The sequence below is a fragment of the Ambystoma mexicanum genome, chromosome 12, assembly GCF_040938575.1.
Source record: "Ambystoma mexicanum isolate Mex_15411 chromosome 12, UKY_AmexF1_1, whole genome shotgun sequence".
NCBI classification, from domain to species: domain Eukaryota; kingdom Metazoa; phylum Chordata; class Amphibia; order Caudata; family Ambystomatidae; genus Ambystoma; species Ambystoma mexicanum.
In genome coordinates this window covers 1,141,426,807-1,141,440,246 of record NC_090936.1, presented here as the reverse complement: position 1 = coordinate 1,141,440,246, position 13,440 = coordinate 1,141,426,807, and the positions used below count along the sequence as shown (strand labels likewise).

The 13,440-nt window shown below is 47.0% G+C and overlaps 1 protein-coding gene across 2 annotated transcripts in view; it reads left to right on the top strand.

Annotated features, from left to right (window-relative positions):
- The window catches only part of NUP107 (nucleoporin 107), a 790,450-nt gene that overhangs the window by 354,686 nt on the left and 422,324 nt on the right, over positions 1-13,440 (top strand). For both annotated transcript variants that reach the window (XM_069629720.1, XM_069629721.1), the window contains one exon: positions 9,659-9,772. In XM_069629720.1, coding sequence (XP_069485821.1) covers positions 9,659-9,772 — 114 coding nt within the window. The remainder of the gene's footprint in view (positions 1-9,658; positions 9,773-13,440) is intronic.

Below are 13,440 nucleotides of genomic sequence, written 5' to 3'. Positions count from 1 at the left end.
AAAATACATGAGAGTTGGAAAAAAAGGCTCACACTCTTTCTAGGTAAGAAAATCAAGTCATCAAAAATACAGCAAAGTTGCTGGGGGGCTCTAAGGTGAAGGGAATTCGCGCATTTGAGAATTCTCCCTAAAAGTCGTTAGATGGCAGCCACCATCTTACAGACCCACTGTTTCGTCACGGGCAGCAGTCTGTGTCATCGCTACACACCACCTCTGATTCAGCCATCTGTCTGCTCCTGACATGTTCCGTAGCAGTATTTTATATATTTGGGCACAAATTCAGGCTGTAGTACGACGCATCAGTCAAGTATCCGGCAGGAGCAAAAGAGGTTGCTGCTCACTGCATGGCTGCTCTGGTACCTGGATTCTCCTTCTCTCAGCCTCTCTCCGCCTGCACATACTGGTTTTCCAGTGTCTGTGTCTCTCTTTCAGAGTCGCTCTGCCGGGTGTTACGCTTGCAGTGCGCCTGCCCTGCTGGCGTATGCATTCTAGGTCTCCTTCATTCGGCATGTACTCTCTTCAAAGTCGCAGTCCATTGTAGGCTTTCTCTTAAAGCGACACTTATGGGGAACACACCCGGCGACACAAGCGCTACCCACACCACTACTACACATAAACACTCTAAGTCCAACCGAGACTCGACATGCGTGTCGAGTTCTCGGAAAGAGGCACAAATGGAGCGGTCCATCGAATCGTTGTCCTCTGGGCGTTCCAGGTCGAGATCGCCGCATGACACAAGGCAACCATCCACAGTTGCCAAGAGTGCCTCGCTTCCCCAAGTCATAGAGGTACATTCGTCAGAAGATGAGTCTGACCTCCACCCCCAGGCCTCACACCAGGAGTCGGCTCGGGCAGCCCGCGTGGCGTCGAAAAACTCAAGAGAAGGTGAAAACATCAGGGAAACACTCTTCTTCTCAAAGGGATGGGGGTAAACAGCAGAAAAAGTCTTCTCAACCTACTTCTGCAACACAGACACATAGGGAAAAACAGAAGTCTTCAGATAAACAAAAATCCAAGACCCCTGTTTCTGCCCCTAAATCCAAAAACATTATAGAAAAAACTTCTCAGGAAGTCGTCATTTCCAGCTCCAGAGAATGGAGCAGTGAAGACATAGACAGGGTTATGAGGAGAATGTCTTCCCTGGCTGATTTCTACTCTAAAAAATCCAAAACATTTCCTCAGCTATACCCCAGATAACGCTACTCCTTCAGGATCCAGGGACCCTCAGCCCCCTAGTAAGAAACCTCGGTTTGAGACTCCAACTCAGGGCCTAGTTTCGGACCCTTTCTACATACAACCCTACCAACAGTATGGTGAAGATCCTCAACAGTATGATTACTATCCAGATTTAGTAATGTTGGACGACCAAACAGGGTGTGGATTATTATGGAGATGAGGGCCAGGATGGGGAGGAGGAACACATCGCAGAGGTCTACAGGATAGATTCTCCTCTTCGCAAAGAACCTCAAGTTACCGACTCTCCAGTAGATCACCAGCCCCTCCTAAAAGAGGTCTTGTCTAAAGCTGCAGAGCACTTCCACATATACTCAGGGGGAGCAGGAAGAGAGGGACTTTGCAGAAGAACTAGTTGGAGAAAAAAGACCCATTGCTCAAGCCATCCCAATTCTCAAGTCCATCCAACGGAGAATTGACCCTTCCCTTCTCACTCCTAATCTCACCAGGGCCGTTAACCCCAGAATCGAGAAATTGTTCAGGGCCTCCCAGTCAGACCCACTTTACATAAGGGGTCAACTGAAGCCCGACTCCTTGGTAAGTACAAACACCAGAAAAAGTGGGGGACTCCTCTATCATCATCTGAGGCCCCCCCATACAAGGAGAGCAGGAGAATTTACGGGTTGGGAAGGAGGGTAGCCTCCACTTCCGCGTACCAAGCAATGATGATAACACCACTCTGCGGGCAAGTTAGAATTGCCACCAGTGGGAGCAGGTAGCTGCCCTCATTGACTCTGCACCAGAACCACTAAAGGCTCAGTTGGCCCAAATCGCGTTGGAGGGAAGAGCCGTGTCCGGTTGCATCCTTAAGGCAACCTTTGACGCCGCTGATAACGCTGGCCGACTCATAGCAGAGAGCACTGTCATTAAGAGGCATGCTTGGTTAAGACAGTCGGGCTTTAAACCCGAGACCCAGGCATCCCTAATTGACATGCCGGTGGAACCTAATCTTCTGTTTGGCAAAGCGGTAGAGGACGCATTAAAAACTGCCAAAGACGAGTATGATACTCTGAAGTCCCTGGGCAATTGACAAATAAGCCCCCTAATCAAAGAGGTAATAGTAATTTTCGTCGCCCACGTGGCCAAAATTCCCAAAGGGGCTCCAATCATACACAGGGACAGGGTACATCATGGGGTAACGACCAGCAGACTACCCAGAGTTACGGCAGAGGAAACAAAGGGAGCCATGGTAGAGGTAGAGGCAGTACGCCTCCCGCAAAGCAGTGACTTTCCACTCAAGGTCCCTTCTCGCGCATCCCCAGTAGGGGGGCGCATTTCCAACTTCACCCAAGCATGGGAAGGGATCACATTGGACAGATGGGTGCTGTCTGCAGGATACTGCATCGAACTGCTCGAGAACCACCCTCCACGACAAAAAATACATTCCCTGGACCACCAAAAGATCCTCCTCGAGGAGATTGTCATTCTTCTAGCAAAGGACATGATGGAACTCGTCCCGGGCAACCAGGTAAACAAGGTTATTTATTAAACTTACTACTTTGTGCCAAAAAAAGATTTGACGATGCACCCAGTATTAGATTTACGCCCTGCAAACAAGTATGTCAAGCCCGAAAAATTTCGCATTACTACTCTCCAAGAGGTAATCCCCCTCCTAAAAAGGGGGGATTACATGGCAACATTGGACATGAAAGATGCCTATTTTCATATTTCCATGTTCCCAGCGCACAGAAGATTCCTGCGCTTTAAGGTGGACAGTCAGCACTATCAGTTCAAGGTGCTGCCCTTCGGTATAGCCTCGGCTCCAAGGGTATTCACCAAGGTACTGGTGGTGACGGCGGCACACCTACGCAGGGAGGCAATCCCAGTGTACCCTTACCTGGACGACTGGCTCATCACGGGGGAGACCCCAGTAATTTGCAGGTCAAACATTCAAAGAACGATCAACCTCCTCTTCCAATTGGGTTTCTCCATCAACGAGGAAAAAATCAAGCCTGGTGCCAAGCACCTCCAAACAGAGGGGTTGGCCTTTCCATCAGAGGAAAGAAATTCGGAATCTACTACTGCAAATTCCTCTATCAGCCCGGTCACCAGATAAGGGTGCGCAAAGCGATGCGTTTGCTAGGCATGATGGCGTCATGTATTTACCTGGTCCCTCACTCGTGCCTGCGCATGCGACCCATGCAGGAATGGTTGGCGAAACAGTGGTCTCAGGCAAGTGGTCAGTGGGACGATCTAGTGGTCGTTTCGCCAACACTTGTACTAAGTCTTCACTGGTAGACACGAGAGAACTTGTCAAGGGGGAAACCCTTTTACGATCCAGAGGTACAAGCTGTAGTAACTACAGACGCGTCCCTGTCAGGGTGGGGAGCACACCTCCTCCACTACACAGCTCAGGGTCTCTGGTCTCACTCAGTGGCCAAGAATCATATCAATTTTCTAGAGCTTCTGGCAGTCTTCAGAGAGCTTCGAGCGTTCGAACCCCACCTGTTGAACCTGTCAGTACAGATCCTAACAGACAGTACGACAGCAATGTTTTACATAAACAGGGAGGGACTCGTTCGCCAAATCTGACCAGGCTTGCCCAGAAAATTTGCACATGGGCACTCAGACAGAACATTTACCTTTCATCTCAACATGTCCCAGGGGATCTCAATTCACCAGCAGACGCGTTAAGCAGAGATCCCCTCCCAGAAGAACACGAATGGTGTCTACACAGAGAAGTGGTAGAAGACATCTTCTCACAGTGGGGTTTCCCCACTACAGACCTATTCGCTACAAGCGAAAACAGGCAATGCCCAGGATTCGCATCCAGGTTCCCTCAGCCAGACTCCAAGGGGAACACCCTGTGGATGAACTGGTCAGGGATGTTTGCCTACGCTTTTCCACCAACCCCTCTCATGAGGAAGGTGGTCAACAAGATGCACAGGGAATCGATGACGCTCATCCTAGTTGCTCCCATGTGGGCGAGGCAACCGTGGTTCCCACACTTACCCAGACTAGCGGTGTGCGAACCCATCCCACTCCTGTGCTGGTCCAACCTACTGTCCCAGCACCAAGGTCAAACAGTGCATCCTCAACCCAGCTCAATGAACTTGGCAGCATGGCTCCTGAAGTCCTAGAGTTTGGACATCTCAACTTACCACAGAGATGTATGGACATCCTAAAGGAATCTGGGAAACCTATCACGAGGCACTGTTACTTTGATAAATGGAAAAGATTTGTTATCTGGTGCCAGAATAAGCAAATCAACCTGGTTGATTGCACTCCTTCCAAGATTGTCACATACATGCTCCACCTGCTGGACGCAGGCTTGGTATTTAACTCACTCAAGGTACACCTGGCAGCGCTGTCAGCCTACACCACCTCCCATAACAAGGTTTTGTGGTGGAAAGTACCAGTGGTTAAAGCCTTCATGGAAGGGGTAAAGAGACTCCACCCTCCAATTTCAAACCCACCACCAGGATGGGACCTTAATGTGGTGCTTGCTAAGCTCATGTGCCCACCCTTTGAACCCATGCATAAAGCCAGTCTCAAACACCTGACCTATAAAACTGCCTTCTTAGTAGCCATTCCATCCATGAGAAGGGTCAGTGAAATTCATGCTCTGTCAGTGCAGGATCCTTTCTTTACTGTTCATAAGGATAAACTGGTTCTACGAACACACCCTAGGTTCTCACCTAAATTAATTTCTAAATTCCACGTTAACCAGTGCATTGAGCTTCCAGCCTTCTTCCAAGAACCCAAAAGCTCTGCTGAGGTGAAACTACACTCTAGATGTGCGAAGAGCGGTCCTCTACTATGTAGACAAGACCAGGCCGCTAAGGAAAACAGACCAACTGTTTGTCTCCGTAGCTACAGGCAGAGAGGGAGATCGCGTCTCTAAAGGTGCAATCTCGAAGTAGATAGTCAATTGTATCCAGCTATGTTACTCCCTTTCTGAACTAGAGGCACTGGGGCCACTTGTCATGAGCACTGTTTCCAAGGAGTCAGGACAAGCCCAACATCCCCGGAAGCAGGCTCACAACCCCCACCCCTGGTCCCAACCGACCCCTATCGGGGCCCTCTGGACCATGTCCTGGCGCCGCTGGCACCAGGCTCATAAGAATCACCGGTCCCGGCGCGAGAGGTGCCGGGCTCATACTTTGGGTAAAGGTGCTTGGGTGGACTTACCTGTAGCAGATCATGCTGCATACTCACCTTCACAAGTCCTGGCAAAATGAAGCTCCAGCCTTCTGCTGGGTGGGACTATTTTTCCAATCTGGAACTACTTTCTTACCTGGGTGGGGCTGGCATCACTCCTTGACTCTGGAACACAGGAACTCTTTTTCTCTTGGGCGAGGCTGAGGAGGAAGACACCTAATCACCTCAACACTATTTAAACCACACCCGATTGGAAGAATGTGCTTCGAGTTATTCTGCATCTGCAGCAGGACGCTCACCGAGTCAGCTCCAGTCTTCTAGTGATATCTTCTGCTCCAGCCTGTGAAAACAAGTCAGATCTTCACTTACCATCCAGGGATCCAGTCTCCGGCCGCACCTGTCAGCAAAGGAACATCAGGTTAGCAAAAGGCAACGTTTTAGCAGCCGCGCTTACTTACCTGAATCCACGGCATCTCCCGAATCCCGCGGCCTCTACCTGCAAGACAAAGAACTCTGGTTAGTTCAAAAAAGGGGGAAATTGGACACAATTATATTTTCACTTACCGGAGCTGTGCGCTCCTCGCCATCTCCTCTTCTGCTGCATCTCCGCACCTGCAAATCAAGAAAAAGACATTAAGAGGTGCGAATAAACCTGTCAGCAAGCATATTACTTACGTGCTCCTCCACGTGCACGGACCTTCATACTTGCGTGCATCCGTATGCTCAGCATATAGCATTTCGGCACCTAAGAAACAAAGGCAAAGACTTCATTAAAAGGTGCTCTCGAACTTTACAAACCGACCAGCATCCGCTCGTGCAGAAAACGACGGCATCGCTTCTTCAGCAGCTTTAAACCCTCTGAGGCTACAAGAGACTTAAAGCAATCCCAGTGAAGTAACTGGAACCCAGCGCCCCTGCATCAGTCGCAGGATGGAGAGCCCAGCATTTACATATCTAAGGTGAGAGCTCATTCAGACTTTGGGCGGCCTCAGGGAAAAAACGAATAAGGAGGAGAAGCCCAACCAACAACCAGCCATTAATCCCTTTTTCTTCCGCCTGCAGACACCTTACTCTACAAGTCAGACATTCCATAAGAGGAGGTCCGGTCCAGAGAACCATCCGAGTCCTGCGCTTCTCAATTGAAGACACGGTAACTGTCCAGCCAGGATCTGCGCCTCCGTGGGAACCAGGTGAGCGTTACACCACTCTGGCTTTCATTGCAAATGTTCCCCCTTGACACCATTTGCAAAGTAGCTACATTGAGCTCTATTCGCACTTTTACTCAGCACTACTGCATTGACACTCATTCCAAGACAGATACTCAAGTGGGACAAGCGGTTCTAAGACATTTATTTGTTCATGACCCTTCTCACATCCCACCTCCTTCTAATATTGCTCGCTAATCTATGTGCAGCATGTGATCTAAGCAGATTCCACAAGCCTCAGAAGGGATACATTACTCACCGTAATCGTATTTCTGATGCTTGTATCTGCTTAGATTCAAATGCGCCCGCCCTTCCTCCCCTCTGAGACAAGGCGCATGGATGCTTGTAGTCCTATCTTTCTATCTCTCTGCTTGGATAATCTGTACTCGCGCTACTCCTCATGCTACCTCATGTCATAACAAAATACAATCTGAGGGTCCTACACGCGTGAGCGATCATGGGTACAGTGGACGTCACACTAAGGATAGTATTACTGGCATGTCCTGTGTTGACGCCCGTTTTCGAGTTTCGAAAAACAAACTAATACTCCGCAGCTTCCACTAGATGTCGGCCTATGCACAGCATGTGAATCTAAGCAGATACAAGCATCAGAAATACGATAACGGTGAGTAATGTATCCCATATATATCCCTCTGGGAACTTTCCTGTGTGTGTGTGTGTGTGTGTGTGTGTGTGTGTGTGTGTGTATATATATATATATATATATATATATATATATATATATATACTTCATTGTAACCTGACCTGCAACTACGTAACTTTGTAAGCTTTGCATTTGCATTTTCTTACTGCTGCGCCTTGTTACCCCTGGGTTTGGTGCGCATTAGAAATATATAAACGAACAATAACTCTTGAATCCATGTGGTACACCATTCCACAGATTTGGGGCCAGCTCTAAAAAGAAACAATCTCTTCTATTTTTACTTGAATCTGTTAGTGTGGGCCAACATGGCTGAGGAGAAATGCATTGTAAGGGAGGGAATTCATCCCTTCTCCCCAAGGGGGTGACTTCCCCCCCCTGTGAGGCTTTGGAGGTAAGCCTGCTCCGCAACACCCTTGCTAGGGGTAGAGGCAAGTGGAACCTCACCGGGAGCGACTCCCCCTCTAGGTAAGTCACGTTCCAACTCCCTTCATCAGTAAACATGATGGTATATATTTATCTGTCATCCCCTATCAACTAGAAGGACTGGGTCGAAGAAGATAACCAATGGTATTATTCCAAATAAAGAGAAACTGTCTCTTTAAGAAAAAATTATCAATCCTCTCAGACGATTAGATTGAAAGAGGACCACTCGGAAAGTACAAAGCAAAAAGGAGACTAGAAGCAAGAGAGGAACACTTATCCAAGCAGGTGAGGTACCCTGGTAATGCGAACTTGGGAAGAGGCACAGCCGCAGGAGGCCACAGAGCCTGTGAAATCCAAATCTGCTGGAAAGCAGGAGAGAGAATGCTGAGAAGCCAACCGAAAGCCTGAAAAGGCATGAGCCTAATGGGGCTTGGGAATTGGTGGTGGTGTGACCGCAAGAGAATTGTTGCTGCAACAAATGGAGCAGCTTCCCATTGAGACTCTGAATAATCGAGAGGAGGAGCGACAAACATATGCGACTGAAGCCGAGGAAGTCGGCTCAATAGTGCGATGGAGAAACAAAACCATTGCCTGACAAATAGGACCTGCCAAAGACATTTCCTAATGAGACCGAAGGTAACTGGGGTCTTAGTAGGCACAAGAAGATCATGGACGAGTATTATACAACACAAATAACTCATCTCGGTACTAATAAAAAAAACCCTGAAAATGTATTTAATTCGAACTGTGATAAGGCAAGGAGGATATCGATACCATTCTCTGAAGGAGAATTGAATGGAAGTGGACTATTCTTGTTGAATGTGAACGGTGACCGTCTGAGAAAGAGAACAATCACTGAAGGTGAGGCGAATCGAAATGTGATAGCCTTTTTAAAACCGAACTGTGCAAATACAAGAAAAGGAATAACGATCCCGAAAAGGGAGGCAAAGGAGAGTGAGAAAAACTAAACGTTGACGTTAATAACCTTAAGTGTTTTGAATAAAAGACAAAAAGAAGCAGAGATACCCGAAGAAGTGAATAATAAAGTTAATTACTTTGTCCTGGAAGGAAAGATGGAACCTGTGTCCCAAACAGAAGAGTGGGAGATCAGAAAGAAAGAGTATGAAGAGCTGAAGACCAACGCAGTCTTTATGATCAATCAACCTGAACCAGGTAAAACCACATCTAAAATGAAGGATACATATAGCAATGTGTGGAAAGAATTGAATCAACTGATATAGTAACCAAGAAGCATTGAAAAAGCATATATTGAGAAGACAAGTGCTGGAAGCACCGAGAAGGAGAAGGGAGTCATTATGATATTTATTAATGCGCAGAACTAGCTTTGAGAAGCAACGGAGCGCTTTATAGATATACAACAATACAGATACATAATGGAGTGCTTTACAGAGGAATACAACAGTATAGATGCACAACAGAGCGCTTTTCAGAGATAACGGAACAGATATCAGGGGTGGTCCTTCTCCTGCCTCTTTATTTTGTTTGGCATAGTGATTGGGTGTGAATGTGATGGTTTTTGGATGGTGGACAGATTCATTTTGGACATTGGAAAAGATTACTGAAGAGCACTTCAGTTATTCCTTTAGGTAGGGAATACCCCTTCGCCATAGGGATAGTAAGTGTTGCACATTATTTAATAAACATTGACAAATGTCCTTAGAGTCTGTGTCCTTCTTCTGACCCGTCACAGTATATATCGACTTGCCAAAGCTATCGTGGCCTGGGTTCTACCTGGAAAAGTGGGGAGAGGGGCAATTCATTTGAGCAGGTTTAGATTGTAAAAGCCTTTGTCGACTATGACTGCAAACTGGGAGTTCCATTGAAAAGTTATCAAAAACTCTTGCTTCTTTACCACATGGGAGGCTTTAGAGCCATCCCTTACTTATTACGGCCATATGTCGCATAGCACGATCTCAGTCTTGGGTGGCTTCATTTTCAGACTGTTATTCCCTATTATTGTCATTAGTTGTTGGCGTGCGAAAAGCATCCACTAATGTTTGTTTTCTTTCAGGACCCAGATGCACCCATAAGGCAGAAAATGCCCCTTGATGATTTGGACCGTGAAGATGACATTCGATTACTCAAGTACCTTTTTACGCTCATCCGAGCGGGCATGACAGACGAGGTATGCTAAGATTTTATCAATCCTGCATGAAGTGTAATTGGGTAATGTTCTGGTGCTTTATCCCAAGCCATTCTACTCGCTCTACTCCTCCTGCCTGATGTTCACTTCCAAACTGCGTTCTCTCCCCTCTTCCTGCATCTCCAGCTCTATCCACACCTCCACATCATTCAGCCCTTTCAGTACATCTGCCCTTTTCACTACATTTACCCTTTCATCCCCTCTTGCACTTCCAGCTCTCTGCAGTTCTCCCTCCTCCTGCACCTCCATAACTTACTGCACCTTCACCACCTTGTGCACCTTCCACATTTCTTTGGAGTGACTGACGAATAAGAAGGAGCCGTGGGAGGGATACAGCAGGTGCAATCGTCTTCACCAAGCGTAAGAGAGGCATTGGAAGGGAGGCTCCGCAATAGAATGGGAAGAATGGCTTTAGCGAATAAGAACAAAGGTGAGCAGCGGGGAGGTAAAAATCAAAGCTACAGATGCCCCTTATCCATAAGGGGGCGGAGCGGCCCAACTATGTGCCTTGGGCACAGATGTATAAAAAACAATCTTCTCAAATCCCTCCCACCTCTCACAGCGGGCATGGGAAAATGGATTTACACTTTTGAAAAGAACACTGCAGGTGTGTTACTGGTGATAGGAGATATTAAGTCTCTTGGTGTCTGCGGTAGGTGATCAGGCAGACTGTGTGTGGGTGAAAGCAGGTTTCCCGGGGGTGACCATAAATAATGACACACATGATGTCATGAAAGGGCATAGGCAGTTTTGTGGAGATGGATGGGCACTTGTGCAGAGGCTTGCTTCTATCTCACGTTCTGCGGAGAGTATAATCTGGGGAAATGATGCTAGGCAATTGCAACAATAAATGATTGGACTTCCGTGAGAACAAGGCTCATGGGGAGCTGACAAGGAAGGGAGGTGGCGGTGATTTGGACGCTCTGTGCGAGGCGCTGGGGGTGGAAGAGCTGGGTTCTGCAGAGGTATGATTTTTGGGCCTAGTAAAAGATGGCGTCTGTTCTAATACAAAATGGCGTCTATCGGCAGGGCTGTGGGTTATATTACGCAGGTAAATCTCTGTTGTATCATAAGGCAAGGTGCCGTGGGGGCCCTCTCTCCCCTTGGCTTACACGTGATCTATTCGCTGTGGGAATGCCGAGGAGGGTGAGATTGGACCACTTCCTCCCCAGCACTCTTACTGTTAGAATGCCCACAAAGAAATGTTTTACTGAAGCAAAGGAGTAAATTAAAAACTAAAACGAAATGAATGAGGGAGCGCGAGAGAAAGAGAAAATAAAGCAACATTGAAAGAAAATAAGGCAGCAAGATGGAAGAAAGTAAAGATTGGGAAAATTGAATGAATGAAGAACGTCCACTTCAGTGAAAAAACTGAAAGAAACCCACGGGTGGAATGAAGGAAAGATAGGATGACGGAAAAAGGACTAGCTAAGAGAAAGGATGATGGACAGAAAAGGAGGGCATTAAAAAGAAAATAAATAATTGAAAGAAAGAAAGACATGTGGGAATGGTACCAAACTAACATTGCATTAATCAAATTTGAAATTACTGCATTGCCTTTGGGTGTTGAAAATGATTCCTGATGCCAAGTCGATTGGCAGGATGCAACAGCAGCCACTACTTTGAAGTATTGTAGAAAGTGTCTTGTAGTGATCTTTGAGTCTTTTGTTGAGGTTTTGTAACAGGAGCATGTTGGGAAAGTTTTTCTAAATCCACCCAAAGGGACTTTATAAAACTATACCTTGGGCAATACAGAAACTCCAACTTAGTGTAAGGCTGCACCACCTGATAATATGGTAGTAATGACAGAACAGCCAGGCTTTTCTTAGGAGGGAGAGGGCTCTAGAGAGGTACAAGGAACTTGCTGTGTACATGTGGGCTAAAGAAACTCTTATACACTGATGTACTGTAAAAATAAGTTTTTTTTATATATATACAGACAGAGTTCTTTTAGAAGGCTAAGTACTATTCGAAGTCATAAGTTATAAAAACCAATACAATGTTTATGGTAAGTAAACCAAACTATAAACCTCATTTAGAATAGCAGTAAGCAGTTCAAGGTGAGTCAAACCTAGTGTTACACATTTGGAATGGCAGTATGCTATTCAAGGGAAGTAAGACCACATTCGTAGACGTTTAAAATGACAGTATGTAATTCAAGGTAGCACAGCCTATTTTTAGTAAACGGGTAGTAATACCAACAATGTTACAAGTACGTGGCCACTTATGTAAGTTATTCTGGGGGTGGAAGAGGAGTGTTCTCAGAGGCAGAAGGGGGGCACCGGTGGCCAACAGTAGTCCATATAAGGCACAGATGCAGTAAAGTCAGCATTCCAGACACCTTCTCGTCCAACAAGTAATTACAGACTTTAGAGTTAGTAGAAAGGGTTCAGGGACTTCGTAGAAGGCTACCGTGATATGTTCCAGCATTCGGCCTGGGCGAACGGTATAGGCAAACTCCCAAACAAATGATTCGCCACCCTAGCCACACAGGAGCGAAACAAGACTTTAGGTCAGCATTACCCTTAGCCACACAGTACCTCTGTAGTGAAGTAGAGCTTGCAAACGACGCCCTCACGATGCAGCAGCACAGGACCTGGTTTCTGGATACTTAGTCGTGGTGAAGAAAGAAAGGACACTGGATGTGAACGTGGAGCAGCAATCGACAGAAAAGGCTGCCAACAAAGGATTCTTGGTGCTTCTCGCGGCTCTGTGGATTCGGCACCCTTTTCAAGGTACCAGATGTGGAACGGTCAGATGTGGAACCAGCAATCTGGTGAGGGGACTTCAAGGAATGGAATCTGGCTTCTGTGGGTCCAACAGGAGTCCACTGAAGTTTCAGCAAGATTTGTTCACGGAAGATGCTGCACAGCACTCAGCCTCGAGGTCCCAGGGTGTTAGTGGTTTTCAGCTAAGGAAGGGTCACAGCTCGTTGCGGGATGGCTCGAATTTCAGGTCCTCTAAAGACTGATTTATTTTTTTTCTTTACCACCTGTCTAAGGGTCGGATTCGTATTCGGGACTCCTCTGTCGCACGGAAGAAGGGCAGATTAACAAGGGGGGTCCTGGGAGTCCCTCTGCCAGACATTAGTCCTGGTTACGAGAGACTTACCCAGAGTCTTTAGCTCACTATCTTTCACAAAGAAGAAATATCCCAAACATATCAGTCTTTGTCCTGCCCTGGGGCAGTCCAGCACCGAAATGCTAGGCAATTCTCCTCTGAACAAGAGTACCAACAGAAACCCCAGACACGTGTTTCGGTCTGGTTGGACCTCATCAGTAGCGTGGATCTGTGCCTCTCTAAGAATAGTGAGCAAGGGGTCCACGTCTGGATTCCCTTAGTAACTTAGGGTGAGACCCAAACTTAGGGTGAGACCCAAAGTTACTTAAATATGCGGATTAACAAGGGGGGTCTTTGTGAAAGATAGTGAGCTAAAGACTCTGGGTAAGTCTCTCGTAACCAGGACTAATGTCTGGCAGAGGGACTCCTAGGACCCCCCTTGTTAATCTGCATATTTAAGTAACTTTGAGTCTCCCCCTAAATTACTAATGGAATCCAGACGCGGACCCCTTGCTCACTATTCTTAGAGAGGCACAGATCCACCCTACTGAGAGGTCCAACCAGACCGAAACACATGTCTGGGGTTTCTG